The sequence below is a fragment of the Electrona antarctica genome, assembly GCF_951216825.1.
Source record: "Electrona antarctica genome assembly, chromosome: 13".
NCBI lineage: Eukaryota > Metazoa > Chordata > Actinopteri > Myctophiformes > Myctophidae > Electrona > Electrona antarctica.
In genome coordinates, this window is record NC_136794.1 from 42,999,390 (window position 1) to 43,017,041 (window position 17,652).

The 17,652-nt window shown below is 43.0% G+C and overlaps 1 protein-coding gene across 6 annotated transcripts in view; it reads right to left on the reverse strand.

Moving 5' to 3' along the window:
• ttn.1 (titin, tandem duplicate 1) overlaps positions 1 to 17,652 on the reverse strand; it is a 158,574-nt gene that overhangs the window by 98,802 nt on the left and 42,120 nt on the right. For 3 of the 6 annotated variants that reach the window (XM_079518092.1, XM_079518093.1, XM_079518090.1), the window contains 9 exons: positions 17,312 to 17,380; positions 17,058 to 17,120; positions 7,038 to 7,076; positions 4,040 to 4,093; positions 3,442 to 3,834; positions 2,628 to 2,906; positions 1,916 to 2,185; positions 1,225 to 1,364; positions 947 to 1,073 (listed from right to left, as the gene is read on the reverse strand). In XM_079518092.1, the coding sequence (XP_079374218.1) occupies positions 947 to 1,073; positions 1,225 to 1,364; positions 1,916 to 2,185; positions 2,628 to 2,906; positions 3,442 to 3,834; positions 4,040 to 4,093; positions 7,038 to 7,076; positions 17,058 to 17,120; positions 17,312 to 17,380 (1,434 nt within the window). The remainder of the gene's footprint in view (positions 1 to 946; positions 1,074 to 1,224; positions 1,365 to 1,915; positions 2,186 to 2,627; positions 2,907 to 3,441; positions 3,835 to 4,039; positions 4,094 to 7,037; positions 7,077 to 17,057; positions 17,121 to 17,311; positions 17,381 to 17,652) is intronic. The other 3 variants (XM_079518091.1, XM_079518094.1, XM_079518095.1) reach the window with 3 other exon arrangements.

Consider the following 17,652-nt stretch of genomic DNA (forward strand, 5'->3'; position numbering starts at 1 on the left):
TAAATTCCTTTGGCCTCTGCCTTGATCTGGCAGGTATCATCTATAGTCAACTCCCTCATTTCGAGGGAGTGTTTCTTTCCGTCCACATATGTGAGCAGCGTTCTGCTCACGTGGAGCTTGACTTCATTACGATACCAGACCACTGGTACGTTTTCATGACTCAGCTCCAGCTCAAAGCGGGCTGTGTCACGTTCTTTTACGGTTTGGTCCTGAATTGACTGGACAAATTTGAGCCTCATACCTGCAATACATCAATTAAAAAACGGACAACAATGTTTGTTTTTTTGCTGTTGGCTGCTTGCTTACGTGCCTGCACAATGCACATCCAGCGGGAAACAGTGGCAAAAGCAAGTAAGACAGCGGGAACCTCCGGGAAAGTTCCAATACTTACCCTCCACCGTCAGCTGAGCGGCGGACGTGTGTCCCAACACTTCCACAGTGTACTGTGCCTCGTCGTCAAACTCACAGGTATTTATAACCAGCATGTGTTTCTTTCCATCAACGATTATTTCATATTTAGGGCCCGGGGTGACCACTTCGGTCCCCCTCCACCACATCACTTTTGACACATCCTTAGTGATGGTGCACTCAAATTTAGCCTGTTTCTTTTCAGGCACAGACACATCCTTCAGAGGCTCTGTGAAGGCCATTGGGATTTCTGGGAGGTGTGAACAGTTGTCACAGTGTCACAGTTAGACAAGACAAAGACAAGCGCTCTCACCTTACTATCGTCAGCGGTGGAAGAAGTACTCGGATTTGTCCGGAAGTAACAAGCAGATACTAAAGTTTATTTTAAATGAATTGCAGTGGAGTAAAAAGCACAATAAAAAAAGCACCTCAACTTGTACTTAAGTAAACGTACTTTCCACCACTGACTATGACCATGCTGTAAAGTGTTCAGGAGGAGGACAGACAGACGGACGGACGGACGGACACGTGTGTGTACCTTTGACGTTGAGCATGGCACTGGTCACGGCATTCAGAGCCTGATAGGACACTTCTCCAGCCTGGTCCAGCTGCACGTTCTTCAGGGTCAGGAAGCGTTTCTTGCCCTCTGCCTTGATTTCACAGGTCTGAAACGGAAACCCCATGGAGGTTAAAACGATGAACCTCAAAACACTGTTCAATATGTCAAAGATTATGAGAACAGATAAATAGTGTACATGTAAATAAAAAGCAACAACAAGTATATTTGTGTGCATAAACCATTTCATCAAGTCTTACAGGTGTTCTGGCGAGGACCTGGCCCCTGAGCTTCCACTCTCCAGTCACGTCAGCCTCGGAGATCTCTGTGTCAAAGTTGGCCTCGTCCTTCTCAACCACCTCCACACTTTTGAGGGGCTTCAGGACCTCAGCCTCACGCTCTGTAGAAGGAGGACGGTTACATCAACACACACGTACTGTACATGGACCGCACAAACCCATGCCTGCGCGTGTTGGGCTTTTCATTTAGTTTAATTGGCATACAATGATTGTGATTAAAGATAAGTTGCACAGGGCAGATATGATAAATAACTTCAATGTACAAAGAAATGGCTGACAATGACCGGTATCAATAACCAAAATTGTACTATGACACAAATAGGCCATGTAAATACGTACTGAAACGTTGTAGATTAGCTATTTTTTATAAGACTTCATACAGATCAATGGAGTCTAATGTAATGTCTGTTATTGCGGTACTTGCTATTTCTTTTGTGTTTGTCATGTTAAAAATGGGTGGTTCTACACAAATTGAATACTATCACTGAACAACATGTGAACTATCAGAACCTCAATAAAAACAAAAACATTGAAAAAAATTAAAAATAAAATACAGATGAATAGAAACGATTCTAACGATTATGCTAAATAACTGAGATGATCTCAAATCATTGTGATCGGGCCTATCTATGCGTGTGACTAAGAGACGAACCTCCCAGTGTGAGCTTGGCAGCGTATCTGGTATCTTCTACCACCACGGTGTATTCCGCCACGTCGTCGGGCTGGCAGTTGTTGATGGTCAGACTCAGGTTCTTCCCGTCCTTCTGCATCTCCACCTTGTCGGAGGGAGCGAGCTCGTCGTCGTTCTTATACCACTTATAGTTGGGAGTTTCCTTGTACAGCTCCGCCTTGAAGGTGGCCTTGTTCTTTGGCTTCACGTGCTGGTCTCTCAGTGGCTTCACAAGCCAGTCTTTGACAATTTCTGAAAGAATTGTGATGCATCCTTGTCACCTTATAGCTTTTAACAACTTTAACCATTATTTTCAACTTTAGATCTACAAGCTCATAGCGCGCACCGAATGCCGCACTACGAGCTTGTAGATCTGCTATTTTTGAAAAATCTTGAAAATGTGTGCAAACTTTGAATATATATTCTTTCACAGTGAACGTTTTTAACTCAAATATTTGCTTCTGGCGGGTCCCTGGAACAACATATTTTCAGATGGGGGCCCGTGGCCAAATACAGATAATTGTGTGAGTCCTTGACATGAAAGAATTTGAGAACCACTGACAAACACAGAATTTGATTTAGGAAACATTTTCTCAATGGAGAAAGACCTAAACAACATTTAGGTCAGTGTCTCCAAAGTGGGGGGGTCCAGGCCACTCTTGATGAGGCGAACCAGATGTCGCCAACCCCTTACCGATCACTTTGACTTGAGTTGAGGTCTTGATGTCTTCCTGTCCGACCACCTCGCACGTGTACAGCCCGGCCTCATCTTCCGTGGCGTTCTGGATAGTCACGGCGTGCTGCATTCCGATGACGTTGATAGCCACCTTGCCAGCCTTCTTCTTCAGGACCTCGCCGTTCCTCTTCCAGACCACGTCTTTCTCCTTGTTCAGTTCACAGGTCACGTAGACGGGCTGTCCCTTCATGCAAGACGTCTCCTCGTCCAGCTCGGTCACCCATTTCAGAGGGAGTTCTTGAAGCACGCAAATTAAACATGGAATTAGTACATTAAACGTAGCAAAAGGAAACCTCTCATGACATGAATGCAGCTCAAAGTGCTTTACTGAGCATTAAGAAGAAAGACAAGCAAAGGATTAAGATAAGATTAAGATAATAGCAAAAACATAAAACAACATCAACAAAATAGCAAAAGATTAAGATAAGATTAAGATAATAGCAAAAACATAAAACAACATCAACAAAATAGCAAAAGATTAAGATAAGATTAAGATAATAGCAAAAACATAAAACAACATCAACAAAATAGCAAAAGAAAAGGCAGCGCATCAGGCAAAACGGTGAGGACATGAATAACAACGAAGTTATTCAAAATCAACTAAAAGCAAGAGTGAAGAAATAGGCCTTGAGCTGTGCTTTTTTTTTTTTTTTTACTTATGCAGTAATAATAGACCTTTGCAAGTAAAAGCAATGCATTGCCGCTAAATCTGTAACACTGCCATCGTGCTACAATTGGCTGGTGCAAAACAACACGCCACTCGTTTCCTTACCCTCAACAATGAGTCTGGCCATACATGTCACTTCCTTTCCGGCGTTCTTGGCGATACATGTGTATTCCCCTTGATCAGACAGCTGGACGTCAACGACTACCAGCTTGCGGTCTTTACCATCCGAGGTGAATTTGTGCTTAGGGTCTTCACGGAGGTTGGTGCCATCCTTCTGCCATGTCGTTATGGCAGTGGATGGAGAAACCTCACACTCAAACACAGCCTGGCCGCCAATGGACTCAGACTCTTTCAACACAACGTCCTGGATCGTCTTGATGAACTTCAGAGGAACGGCCTTGAGTTTGAATCCACCGAAAGGATCCTCTGGTGGTGTTGGGCCCTTTCCACCGGGCCTCACCCCTTTGCCTGCGTCACCAGGAGACGGTGTTTGTCTCGCTGCAACACCAAACATAATATAGCACAGTTAGATTTTCAGCACGTCAATAACGACAATGAAGGCTGAAGAACATACAACATACGGCATAAGATGTGAGCTGTTAAAACAAGGGGCAAGAAAGAAGATTCAACAACTGGGAAGTTGTGTCAAAGCAGACAGACATGACACAGTTAACATGAAGAACATAAAGAGCTACTTCCTCACCCCCAAGTCCTCGGCCTCTGCCTTTAGGAGATCCATCCGTTGATGGTTTTCCGTCTGGATGGAAACAACATGATGAGTTTGATTTTTCTCTGAATGAGATTGTCTAATGTAACAACACCAGAGAAACCAAGAGAAGATGAACTGTAAGCTAAGCTGACAGGCGGACAGACATATTGACATATTGAAATGTCATGAAGTAATGAGTGAAGATGATGAGCACCCTAGAATAATAAGCAAGTCAAGGGGTTACAGTGGTCAGACTAAATGGACAACATTCACTTTAGTACCGACAAACATACAGATGTTGACATATTCAAAACATAATGAAGACGCATTTTAAGATGATGGAAACGATGACAAGATGACAATGGAAGGACATTAATGGAAAGATGGAAGGATGGATAATGACTGGTGGACAATGACAACATGACAATGGATGGACAGAAGATGGAAAGATGGATAATGACATATGGACAATGAGAACATGACAATGGATGGACGGAAAGATGGATAATGAGAGTGACAGGTGGACAATGACAACATGACAATGGATGGACGGAAAGATGGAGGGATGGATAATGACAGTGACAGGTGGACAATGACAAGATGACAATGGATGGACGGATTAACAGACGGATAGATGGTGGTTGGTTGGTTGGTTGGTTGGTTGGTTGGTTGGTTGGATGGATGGGATGAATGACAGTTAAGTAAGATGGTTGGATGAATAAGAATGATGGCCTGATAAGATGGGTTGGTTGGGACAGATGTTGGATGGATCAGTGGATGGGGATTAGGTGATTCGTCTGAGGTGGGATGGTCGTCAGCCAGTGGAGATGGAGCGGCTTTCACCTCACCTCGTCTCCAACCTGGCATGCCTGGGGTCTCCATCATCCCGTCCTCGGTTTCACCTTCCCACTCCAGCTCCCATCCCCAGGCCTCCTCCCCTTCCTGCTCTACCTCCAGCTCCTCCTCTTCCACCTCCTCCTCCGTCTGGGTGGGGACCTTCTGCATTCGAACGGCTCCCGGGGACAACTCCTTCACCACGGGCTTCTTCTGTTGTGGCTCTGCAGCCTTCTCCTCCTCTGGAGACATTTTCCTGGGGGTCTTTTTCAGAGTCACCGCCTCGACGGAATCTTTAGGAGAAACCGATTTAATGGAGTCTTTCGGAGAAACTCCTTTGGGAGTTAGCTTCCTCTCCATTGAGACAGTCTCCACTTCTTTAGGTTTAGGCTTCTCGGTCTTGGGCGATGGAGTCTTTTTCAGCTCCACCTTTTTGACCTGTTCCACAGGCAGCGCTTTTTCCTTTTCTTTACCCACTTTAGGTGGAGTCTTTTTGAGTTCTAGACCTTTCTTTATGCTCTCTACCTGGGGTGCTTCTTTTCCTTTATCTTTGTCTTTAAGCTCTCCTGGAGGGCTGGGCTTCCGTGGAAGACTGGGTTCTCCCGGAGGGCTGGGCTTGCCTGGAGGGCTGGGTTTTCCTGCAGGGCTGGACTTTTTGGCAGCAACAGATGGCTCCTTGTCTTTCTCTTTAGGTGTTTCAGCTGCTTTCTCCTCAGGTGTTTTTACTTCAGCTTTAGGCGCCTTGGCGAATGGCTTGAGTTGAACTTGATCCTTTTCTTTATCTGGTGAAGGGGTGACTTTAGCTTTGGCACGCAGCTTATCAGCATCTGTAGGTTTTTCATCTTTTGGAGCTTTGTCTACTAGCTTCTTTGGTTTGATCTCCTGCTCTTTAACATCAGGAACTATGTCAGGGGTCTTAGCAGCAGGTGAGGGTTCATCCTTTGGTTGACGTACTGCAGCAGCAGGTAGATCTCTCTGTGGGGTGTCACCTCTTTCAAAAGGTGTTCGTGCAGTATCTCTCTTTGCCTCCGTTTCCTTCTCAGGTTGTGGAGGCTCTGCCTCCTCTGACCTGGAAGGTTTTTGAAATGGTTTTAGCTGGACGTTTTCTGGCTCCTCCTCTCCCTTTGGCAATTTCTTAATTTTCGATTTTGTATAATCAGGCTCTTCTTCTTGTTTCGGTGCTTTGGGAGGAGTTCTTGTCCATTTTGTCTTCTCATCTTCATCAAACCGTTCAGGTTCCTCTGAATACCCCAGTGGTACCTCATGGTCGTCTCTGTCATGGAGCTCATGAACCATCATTTCAGTGACATGATGCCTCGAAACTTCAGCTTCATATGTTCTGATTTCTTTCTCTGGTTCCTTGGGCGTTGTGGGCACCTTCTTCAGCTTGATCATTTGTGGTTCTTCTTCTGGCTTTGACGGTATTTTAAATGGTTTCAGCTTAACAGACTCTTGGTCCTGATCTTCCTTTGGTAATTTAGTGACCTTCTTCATGGCCAAACTTGTCTCCTCTGGTTCTTCAGTTTTATGTGCTTTAGGGGTTCCCGTCCAGCTAACTTGCTCTACTTGCATAACTTCGACCCTTTCAGCTTCCTCAAAGTATCCCAGTTGAACTGCCTCTTCATCTGCAGTGAAGACTCTTTCTGTTATTCCAAGTGATGTTATCTCCCGATCTTCTCTGTAATGAAGTCCATGGACACTCAGCTCTATGTCTTGATGTTTCGTTACCTCTGCTTTATGAGTTATGATTTCTTTCTCTGGTTCTTTGGGCTTGGTTGGAACCTTCTTCAGCTTTATGAGCTCTGGTTCCGGCTCCTTCTCTTTAGGTGTCCTAGTAAATTTACTCTTCAACTTTGGTGATTCAGATGGTTTTGCCTCCTGACCAGCTATCTTACCCTTCTGTTTAGCAGGTGGTGCTGTGGTTGCGGTAGTCAAGATGTTTTTATTTAACAGACACAAACATAAAGACGTCATTTGAACATCATAACAGTGCGTTACTTATAAACAACTAGTAACAATTGACATACATCACATAACATGTCCATAAAACATTTAGAAGTGACACACTGCACATAAAACAAAATATACATGAAATAGTTGCAACTGGTGTTAAAGGTTGTAAAGTTGATCTTGATAAAGAACCAGTAATTGGGTATACCTTTTGCGGTCCCATCCGGTGCTGTAACAGCTCCCTTGTCTGCAAGAATTTGAATGAAATCAGTATTAGTATAGACAACAATACAAACTCTGTTAAGGAATTGGGAATAAACCCATTACATAAACACAGCAAGTGGTTAGTTAAAAACAGAAGGTACATGGATTATTTAAGAAGTGTGTCGTGCGCTTTTATTTCCACACAAAAAGAATGTTTCCATAAAGTCCATTGACTATTTTCCAATAGTCAATGCAATGACTGTCATTGTTCAACCTCATGTCAGTCATTTCATACTTACCAACTCAACCCCTGCGCACACACACACACACGCACGCACGCACGCACGCACGCACGCACGCACGCACACACATCTGTCCTAATCAAGCACAAGATGTCAAACACTGTGTTTGACATTGCATTTGGGCAACAGCAAAATACATTTAAGAGAGATGTATTATGAACATCAGCCATGAGGTTATTTGGCTTCTAAGATAGAGCAAACACTGTTAGGAAAATATTTGTGGATGCTAAAGATGCTTCAAGGCAGAAGTGGAAATGTCTACTTCAAGGCAGAAGTGGAAATGTCTACATATCTATACACAGAATTAGACAAACAGATATAAGAGCATTTTTCCAGCTCAAAGGCGGAAGGTTTAGGCAACGTAAGAAATGCTCAAAGCGAGCGACAGACATTGGACAAGAGCAACAGGACATGAATGGCCGCAACAGAAGAGACATTACCTTCAGGAGGAGACACTGTCTTTGTTAGAGGAGAAGTTGTAGCCATGGTGGCTGGAGGAGACACTTTCTCCTGCATTGATGGAGCCGCCACAGAGGGGGTTTTTGCTACAAGAACGCCAAATTGATTAAAGTTCTGGCCCACATTAAACAAGCAAACACTTTGAGAGTGGACATATTGTAGTTAGATGAACATAACAGACAAAATGTATGTGTGTGTGTGTGTGTGTGTGTGTGTGTGTGTGTGTGTGTGTGTGTGTGTGTGTGTGTGTGTGTGTGTGTGTGTGTGTGTGTGTGTGTGTGTGTGTGTGTGTACAGACCACATTAGACCTTCTTAGACAATACACACACATTTCAGTGAATTAAACAAATTCATTGAAAGGAGTATACAAACAGAAGAATAAACAACATAGGACAAACTAAAGACTACCTGCAGTAGGAGAAACTTTCTCCACAGCAGGAGGAGTTGATGGCGGAGATGCTTTCTTCTCTGTTGGAGGCACTTTGGAATACAAGACGTCAAGGTCACCAGCAAGAAATCATCAAGTTCAGATAAGATTTTATGACACAACAATGAAACAGACGTGAAGATGGTTTGAGACAAAACAAAGGACATGTACAGCACAAACAAACATGAGACGGACAACTGAGACAAAAATAAAAAAGGATGGAAGATGAAGTATGAAAAACAGACATAGTTTAAATCAACACAAACTACCTGCAGGAGTAGTAAATTTCTCCACAGCAGGAGCAGTAACTTTCTCAACAGCAGGAGTAGTAACTTTCTCCATAGGAGTAACTTTCTCCACAGCAGGAGCAGGTGAAGGCTTTGACGGTGGTGGAGAAGCTTTCTTCTCTGGCGGAGGCACTTTAGAATACAAGATGCCACGGTCACGAGCAAGAAAACGTATGCACAATGAGATAAGACTTAACCAGACAACAATGAAACGGACGTGATCTCAGACAAAACCGAAGAGAAATAGACAGAAACCAAACAGGCAGACAGACAGACGAGACAAAAATATAAACAGACAACTAATAAAAGATGGAAGATGAGCCAACAAACAATTATGAATAACAAACAATTAAGAGAATTAAGACAAACTACCTGCAGGAAGAGTAACTTTCTCCACAGCAGGGGGAGTGGTTTTCTCTACGGCAGGAGTAACCTTTTCTACAGCAGGAGGAGTAACTTTCTCCACCGCGGGAGTGACTTTCTCTACAGGGGGAGCAACTTTCTTCACAGCAGCAGGAGTGACTTTCTCCTCAGCAGGAGTGATTTTCTCTACAGGGGGAGCAACTTTCTTCACAGCAGCAGGAGTGACTTTCTCCTCAGCAGGAGTGACTTTCTCTACAGGGGGAGCAACTTTCTTCACAGCCGCCGGAGTGACTTTCTCTACAGGGGGAGTAACTTTCTCCACAGTCGCAGGAGTAACTTTCGCTATAGGGGGAGTAACTTTCTCAACTGCAGGAGGAGGAGGTGAAGGCATTGACGGTGGTGGTGGTTTCTTCTCTGGTGCAGACACTTTGGAACACAAGATGCCATGGACACAAGAGGAAGAAAACAAACACAACAGTATATAAGACTTAACCAGACAACAATTAAACAGACAGTTAAACCATGGAATTCAGAGTGAAGATGGTTCAAGAAGTTTGTAAGAATGAACATAAGAGTGAAGATGAATAAAAGGGAAAAAAAACATGAGTGGGTGGGAAAATGAACTGAAGGGAGAAGATATCTGTTGGCCTCCTTAGTACTATGCGTACCTTGCGGAGTGATATCATAAACTGTGACACAGAATCCCTAGCGGGAAACACTGAAAATGCTTTGCTTTTGAAGAACAACAAACAATTATGAATAACAAACAATTAAGAGAATTAAGACAAACTACCTGCAGGAAGAGTAACTTTCTCCACAGCAGGGGGAGTGGTTTTCTCTACGGCAGGAGTAACCTTTTCTACAGCAGGAGGAGTAACTTTCTCCACCGCGGGAGTGACTTTCTCTACAGGGGGAGCAACTTTCTTCACAGCAGCAGGAGTGACTTTCTCCTCAGCAGGAGTGACTTTCTCTACAGGGGGAGCAACTTTCTTCACAGCAGCAGGAGTGACTTTCTCCACCGCGGGAGTGACTTTCTCTACAGGGGGAGCAACTTTCTTCAAAGCAGCAGGAGTGACTTTCTCCTCAGCAGGAGTGATTTTCTCTACAGGGGGAGCAACTTTCTTCACAGCAGCAGGAGTGACTTTCTCCACCGCGGGAGTGACTTTCTCTACAGGGGGAGTAACTTTCTCCACAGTCGCAGGAGTAACTTTCGCTATAGGGGGAGTAACTTTCTCCACTGCAGGAGGAGGAGGTGAAGGCATTGACGGTGGTGGTGGTTTCTTCTCTGGTGCAGACACTTTGGAACACAAGATGCCATGGGCACAAGAGGAAGAAAACAAACACAACAGTATATAAGACTTAACCAGACAACAATTAAACAGACAGTTAAACCATGGAATTCAGAGTGAAGATGGTTCAAGAAGTTTGTAAGAATGAACATAAGAAGGGAGAAGATATCTGTTGGCCTCCTTAGTACTATGCGTACCTTGCGGAGTGATATCATAAACTGTGACACGGAATCCCTAGCGGGAAACACTGAAAATGCTTTGCTTTTGAAGAACAGCACAAAACATTAAGACACATAGAGAGACAGCAACCCATTTGGGTCACAGAGAACGGGAGACACCACATACACGGACATTTATGACATTGGTTAGCTGACAAGGTACATCTTAGGGTACTGGCAAAGGTTAGTTTAAGATATCCACCACTGCATCTTCTGTGTTATTCAAGAGATGATATGATGTTGTGATGAAGAATAAGAGTGAGGGTGACTGTTAAGAGCGAGATGTCAGCATCTCTATTTAAACTAAAAGAGTCGATCATGAGATGATCATATGAATACCTTTCAAAGGAATTTGCTCTGCAGCAGCAGAAGTAGTAGGTAGATCTCTTTGTGGGGTGTCAGCTACTGTGAAAGGTTTGTGTATGGTGTCTCGCTTTGCATCGGTTTTGTCCTCAGGTTGTGGAGGCTCTGCCACCTTCGATCTGGCAGGTTTCTGAAATGGTTTTAGCTGGACCTTTTCTGGCTCCTCCTCTCCCTTTGGCAATTTCTTAATTGTCGACTTGAGTTGACCTGGTTCCTTTTCTTTGTCCGGTGGAGGAGTCACTTTAACTTTGTCATGTAGCTTATCCGTATCTGTAGGTCTTTCATCTTTTGGAGCTTTTTCTACTACCTTCTTTGGTTTGATATCTTGCTCTTTTGCGTCAGGCACTGTGTCAGGAATCGTGGGAGCAAGTGTGGGTTCATCCTTTGGTTGATGTACAGTAGCAGCAGGTAGACCTCTCTCTGGGATGTCACCTCTTTTGAATGGTGTCCGTGCAGTATCTCTCTTTGTGTCTGTTTCCTCCTCGGCTTGTACAGGCTCTGCCTCCTTTGATCTGGCAGGTTTCTGAAATGGCTTCAGCTGGACCTTTTCTGGCTCCTCCTCTCCCTTTGGCAATTTCTTAATTGCTGACTTGGGTTGAACTTGTTCCAGTGGAGGAGTGACTTTAGCCTTTTCACGCAGCTTATCAGCATCTGTTGGTGTGTCATCTTGTGGAGCCTTGTGCACAAGCTTCTTTGGTTTGATCTCTTGTTTTTTAACATCAGAAACTATGTCAGGGGTCTTAGCAGCAGGTGAGGGTTCATCCTTTGGTTGACATACTGCAGCAGTAGGTATATCTCTCTGTGGGGTGTCACCTATTTTGAAAGGTGTTCGTGCAGTGTCTTGTTGTACCTCGGTTGCCTCCTCTGGTTGTGGAGAATCTGCTTCCTTTGATCTGGCAGGTTTCTGAAATGGCTTCAGCTGGACCTTTTCTGGCTCCTCCTCTCCCTTTGGCAATTTCTTAATTGCTGACTTGGGTTGAGCTTGTTCCGGTGGAAGAGTGACTTTAGCTTTCTCACGTAGCTTTCCAGCATCTGTTGGTATGTCATCTTTTGGTGCTTTGTCTACTCCCTTCTTTGGTTTGATCTCTTGCTCTTTCACGTCAGTCACTGTGTCAAGAAGAGTCTTGGCAGGAAATGTGGGTTCATCCTTTGGTTGACATACAGCAACAGTAGGTAGATCTCTCTCTGGGATGTCACCTCTTTTGAATGGCATTCGAGCAGTATCCCTCTTTGCCTTTGTTTCTTCCTCAGGTTGTTGAGGCTCTTCCTCCTTTGACCTGGCAGGTTTCTGAAATGGTTTTAGCTGGACATTTTCTTGCTCCTCCTCTCCCTTTGGCAATTTCTTAATTTTAGATTTAGTGAAATCGGGCTCTGGTTCCTCTTGTTTTGATGCTTTGGGTGTTCTAGTCCATCTTGTCTTTTCGTCTTCATCTTCAAACTCTCCAGGTTCCTCTGAATAGTCAGATGTAACTGCTTCTTCCTGTGGAGTGAAGACTCTATCAGTTCTCCCCTGTTTAATGACTTCACGGTTGTCTCTGTCATGAAGTTCATGAAGTGTCATTTTAGTATCAGGATCCCTTGTGACTTCAGCTTTTTGTGTTCTGATGTCTTTCTCTGGTCCCTTGGGCTTGGTCGGTACCTTCTTTAGCTTGATTAGTTGTGGTTCTTCATCTGGCTTTGATGGTTTTTTAAATGGTTTCAGCTTAACCGACTCTTGGTCCTGATCTTCCTTTGGTAATTTAGTGACCTTCTTCAAAGCCAAACTTGGCTCCTCTGGTTCTTCAGTTTTATGTGCTTCAGGGGTTCCAGTCCAGCCCACTTGCTCTTCTTGTTGCATAACTTCGACCCTCTCAGCTTCCTCAAAGTATCCCAGTTGAACTGCCTCTTCATCTGCAGTGAAGACTCTTTCTGTTCTCCCAAGTGTTGTTATCTCCCGATCCTCTCTATGATGAAGTCCATGGACACTCAGCTCTATGTCTTGATGACTTGTTACCTCTGCTTTTTGAGTTATTACTTCTTTCTCTGGTTCTTGGGGCTTGGTTGGAACCTTCTTCAGCTTGATGACCTCTGGTTCCGGCTCCTTCTCTTTAGGAATTCTATTAAATTTACTCTTCAACTTTGGTGATTCAGATGTTTTTAGAGCAGCCTCTGTGGGTGGAGATGTAATATATTTTTTGGATAGAGCAGCAACATCTTTCTTGGTTGCTGGACTAAGAGGTGAAACTTCTTCAGTGTAAGAAACATGACCGGAAGCTTCTGTTGTTTCAAAGCGCTCTACATCTTCTACATATTCATCTGGTTCACCTCGAGTCCCTTCAATCTTCTGATCTTTGTTGTACTCAGTGGGAACATCCTCCTTTGCCATCACTGTTTTAAGATCAGCCCTTGTGGGAACTGGTGTGTTGTTTAAGATTCAAGAGTTGCACCAAGAAGCAGTGGTAAAGAAGAAGCAACACAAAACAAGAAGACAGAAGTTTAAAGACATATTTTAGAAAAGTATGTGTATAATCTGTATATCTGTGTATAATCTATGCAATAAATGACTACCTCTCTGTTGTAGAGTTTCTTTAGACTGAGGTTGGACTTGAGCAGTAGATGGGATTTCCTCTGCTCTCTTTGGCACTATTGTTAATAATTGTACTCAGTCAAAAAATAATGTAAAGTAGTGCTTCCTTTAAAGGTGTGCTTGAAAGCAGTTGTGACTTTGAGCCTACCTGTGGCGGGAGTAATTTCTTCCAACTTTGGCTTAGCTACAGCTGATGTTTCCGCTGGTAACTCCCTTGTTTTTACTGTTTTGGTATGTGACACAGCAGCATGGCAAACAGTAAACAAACATGACAAAAGACAAAACAAGAACTTCAAGAAATTTCAAAAGATGTAAAGAAGCTCAAAAGAAGGTGTAAGATGTAAGAGCAAAGATGAGTAATTGATAGTCAATTACCACAAATTGATATTATTCATCTTTGAAGGTATATCTACCTTGCGGTTGATGAGTTGGTTTGATATGTGTAGGTGTTTCAGGCTTCACTTCTACAACTTTCTTGGGTGCCGCTGGAGCTACCGTTTGTGCTACTGGAATCATTGGTGCTTCTATAATCTTCTTGGGGGCTTCTGGAATTACCCTCTTGGGCGCTTCTTGAACCGTTTTGGGAGCTTCTGGAACTCTCTTGGGCGCTTCTGGAACCATTGTGGGTGCGTCTGGAAGCTTTGGCTCTTCTGGAACCAACTTCGGTGCTTCTGGCAACCTGACCACTTCTGAAACTTTCTCTATTTTATGGGTAACATAGCCTTGTTCCTCTACGGCATATTTCTCTATTGTATGGGTAACATAGCCTTGTTCCTCTACGGCATATTTCTCTATTGTATGGGTAACATAGCCTTGTTCCTCTACGGCATATTGTGCATGAATTGGTCTATCTGGCCTCGGCTTGGCTGAGTCTGGAACATGTGGTAGTACCTCTGGAGCTGGTTTTGGCACAGGTTCTCTTGGTTCTTCATGAATGTATCTTGTTTCTTTGGGTGCCTCTGGGATTGCCTTAGCTACCTCAGGAAGATACTTTGGCACCTCAGGGGCATACCTGGGTTCTTCTGGTTCAGGCTTACCAGCTGCTAGCTGAGGCTTTCTTGCACGTTCAGTGACAGATGCAGGTGTTCTTGGTTCTGGGACAACTTAAAAGGAGATTCATATTCATAAATTGGGTTCATGGGTAATTATGTAAGAAATGTGCAAACCACACTCTAACGAGTGCTTAGCACACACAGATAATCACAAGACATGTCTGAAGGAATGTTTGAAGAAGTAGCCTACTCACACGTAACACATCACAAAGAAGAAATTATATTCTGACGAATATACAACTCACCATTTAAGAAATGTAAAGAGCAACACTCTTTTTCAAGAACATTTTCAAGAACCATAACAAGATTGACATATTATGTTTGACTATCAACAGTACTTTGCAGTACCTTTCGTTGGAATCGCTTCAGTCTTGGGTGGTGTGACTTTGGTTGGCTGAACTACAGGTTCCTCTGGTTTGTGTACAGCAGACACTTAAAATAATATGAAATAGATTGTTTTACCTCCATGTGATCACATGGAGTAAATGCATGAAAGCACAAAACAGAGCATTGTCTAAGGGCCACTTATCAATACCTGCAGTTGGAATATGTTCTGTTGTGGGTGGAATAACCGTGGGTCTGGAGGGCTGAATTACAGGTTCTCTCAGAACAGTTGGCACTTGAGAAAAAAACAATGTAATACTTATGAAGTAAATTGTTCACACTCTAACGAGTGCTAAGCACTGTGAAAGAGATCTGTAAATGCATCTGAATAATTACTTATGGCCCGATACACAAAACACATGACATAACATCAAACACAGAAAAAGATATATTGGAAGAAAACACTAAACAATGACAGTTAACATAAAGACAAGAGTACAAGATTTGAGTGATGATGAGTTTCCAGTACCTTTGGCTGGAATAGCTTCAGGCTTGTACGGAGTGAGCTCGGGTGCCGACGGCTGAACTATTTGTTCCACAGGTTTGGGGATGACTGGTGCTTTGGAGAGCATTAAAATGTAATTTTACTCTACAGATAATCTCGATGAAAGGTGTTAACACACAGCAAAAGCATTGCTTTACTATGCTTCGGTTTAGTAGTAGCTCATTACAGAGTCAAAGGTGTGTGCTGACTGAACTACTAATAGCAGCTGTTTTAATAACTAAAAAGGCTTCTCTAGAAAGCTGTGGCCAAGCGACAAACCTACATTTGAATTGCTGTAGAAGTGTGTTGTTGAACCCAAACATAGGCTCAACAACAACTCCAGTTTAGGCTGTTTCGGATCAAGAGGTTAGTACATTTTCTAAGAGAGAAGACAGAACATTGACAAACACACTGACAAACAACCGTTAAGAAGGGTTTTATGTTCCATGAGCTACAGGTTCCTCTACCTGCTTTTGGAGTCACTTCCTGTGGAAGAGGTTCGTGTCTCCGTAGAGGCTCAACTCTGCGCTCGTCAGGAACTTAAAAGAGTAGCATTTGTGGTTTATTTTCTAAGCCAGAAAACCCCACACTATTTGAAATGTGCACAAAACTCACACGTAAAACACAAACACATAAAACGTGAAGAAAAGACACAGCGTGGCAGTGCCTTGGTGAGAGAAGCGAAGTGAAGCAAGCATTTCTAATTTACCTTTGGGTTGAGGAACTTCCTGTTCCTTCTTGCCGGCTGGCACGCCTTTACGGGGCTCAGGAATTAACTGGGCGACCTTTGGCTCAGGTACCACTTTGGATTCAGGCACCTTTTGTGATGGAGGTGCCACCATTGACTCAGGCTTCTTTACTTCCTGAGGTGGAACCATTTTAGATTCCGCTGGGAATCCAGGGTAATAAGCTTCAGGTGTGACTTTTGCGGGAAAGGTCCCTGGTTCAGCTTCTTTGAGGTAACAGAGAAATATCACTGTCAGTCAACATCTGTGTTGAGACTTGAGATGCACATGCATCTAAAAGGACTAGGGTTAAGAGACAATAAGAAATCCAAGAAAATAAGACGACATGAAACATTTACTACAAACACACAGAAAGAATCCAATGCTGAATTTCTTCAGTAGCATTGTAAAAACTGTTTTTACAACAAACACACAAAGAAACCAATGATGCATTACTTCACCAGCATTGTAAAAACAAACACTGTGACAACACGTACAAATAATAGGGTTAGGATGAAGAGAGAAAGAAAGACTTAAAACATTTAACATAAAACATTTACAACAAACATTTACACGAAAAGAATCCAATGCTGAATTTCTTCACTAGCATTGTAAAGATCAGTGACAAAACATAAAAAGAAGACATGAAGTGTGAGACGAACAAGTTAATATGGGTGTAATGAATTGACAAATCAAATAATCAAATGGATTATTTGTATTGGGTACATTTACTCGATTCAGTCTTTTTACATTCAGACTGAATATGAATGGAGATTAATTATTCATATACAGAATAATTAATCTATGATAAATACAAATCATATCAAATACCTCTGCGTGACTCTGGTTGGATGTAAGCCTTCTGAGGTTTGTAATAGTCTTTAAAAAAGCAATTAAACATGTGTAAGAAGACAAATACTAACTTTTGGTTGGTTGAAAAGCTTTGCATTAGCAGTTAAAATAAAATGTAATTTGTTTCTGTGTGTGTTATTGTCTTAAGAGTCAAGAACATAAGACAGAATTCAAGATCAAGAGTTTCAAAGAGAGAAGCCCAAGACAAGCGGTAGTAAGCGATCATAGAGCTCTAACACCATGAGGTCATTACCTTCTGGGCCTTGAGCCTCACTGCCAGGGGCTGATGGAACAGCAAACTTCTGTGCTTCTGGCACTTCAAAAAGATCATCAACAATTTCATGTCAGGATTAACAAACAAACAAACACTCAAATACACTGAAAGAGGATTTGACCACAGACAACATGGAATGTAAGATGTAGGACTTAATGTCAAGTACAGTTAACACAGAAATACACAAATAAAAGACACATAATAAGAATGGACAAAGAGAAGGGTGACAATACCTTTCTCTCCAGGACCTCTGGGAACTCCAGCAACAGAGGGTTTCTCCCCTGGCGTCTTGAAACCAGGAACTTTAAAGACAAGTCTTTTCGTTAGACTAATTATACTGAAAGCACTAAACTCTACTCATCTGTTTGAAAGCTTGAGGGTTAAAAAGAGCCAAAGAGACTTTTTAAGAGACAAACAAAAATGTTTTGTTTGTTTGGTTAGACAAACAAAAACACTGAACATAAAAATGAAACAAGACCTTTCTGCACGAGAGCAGAGCAGCCTAAGAGGTGGTAGACAACATGAAGAGGATGAGACAACAGACGACGGAAGAGGACTTTGATTGCACAAGTCG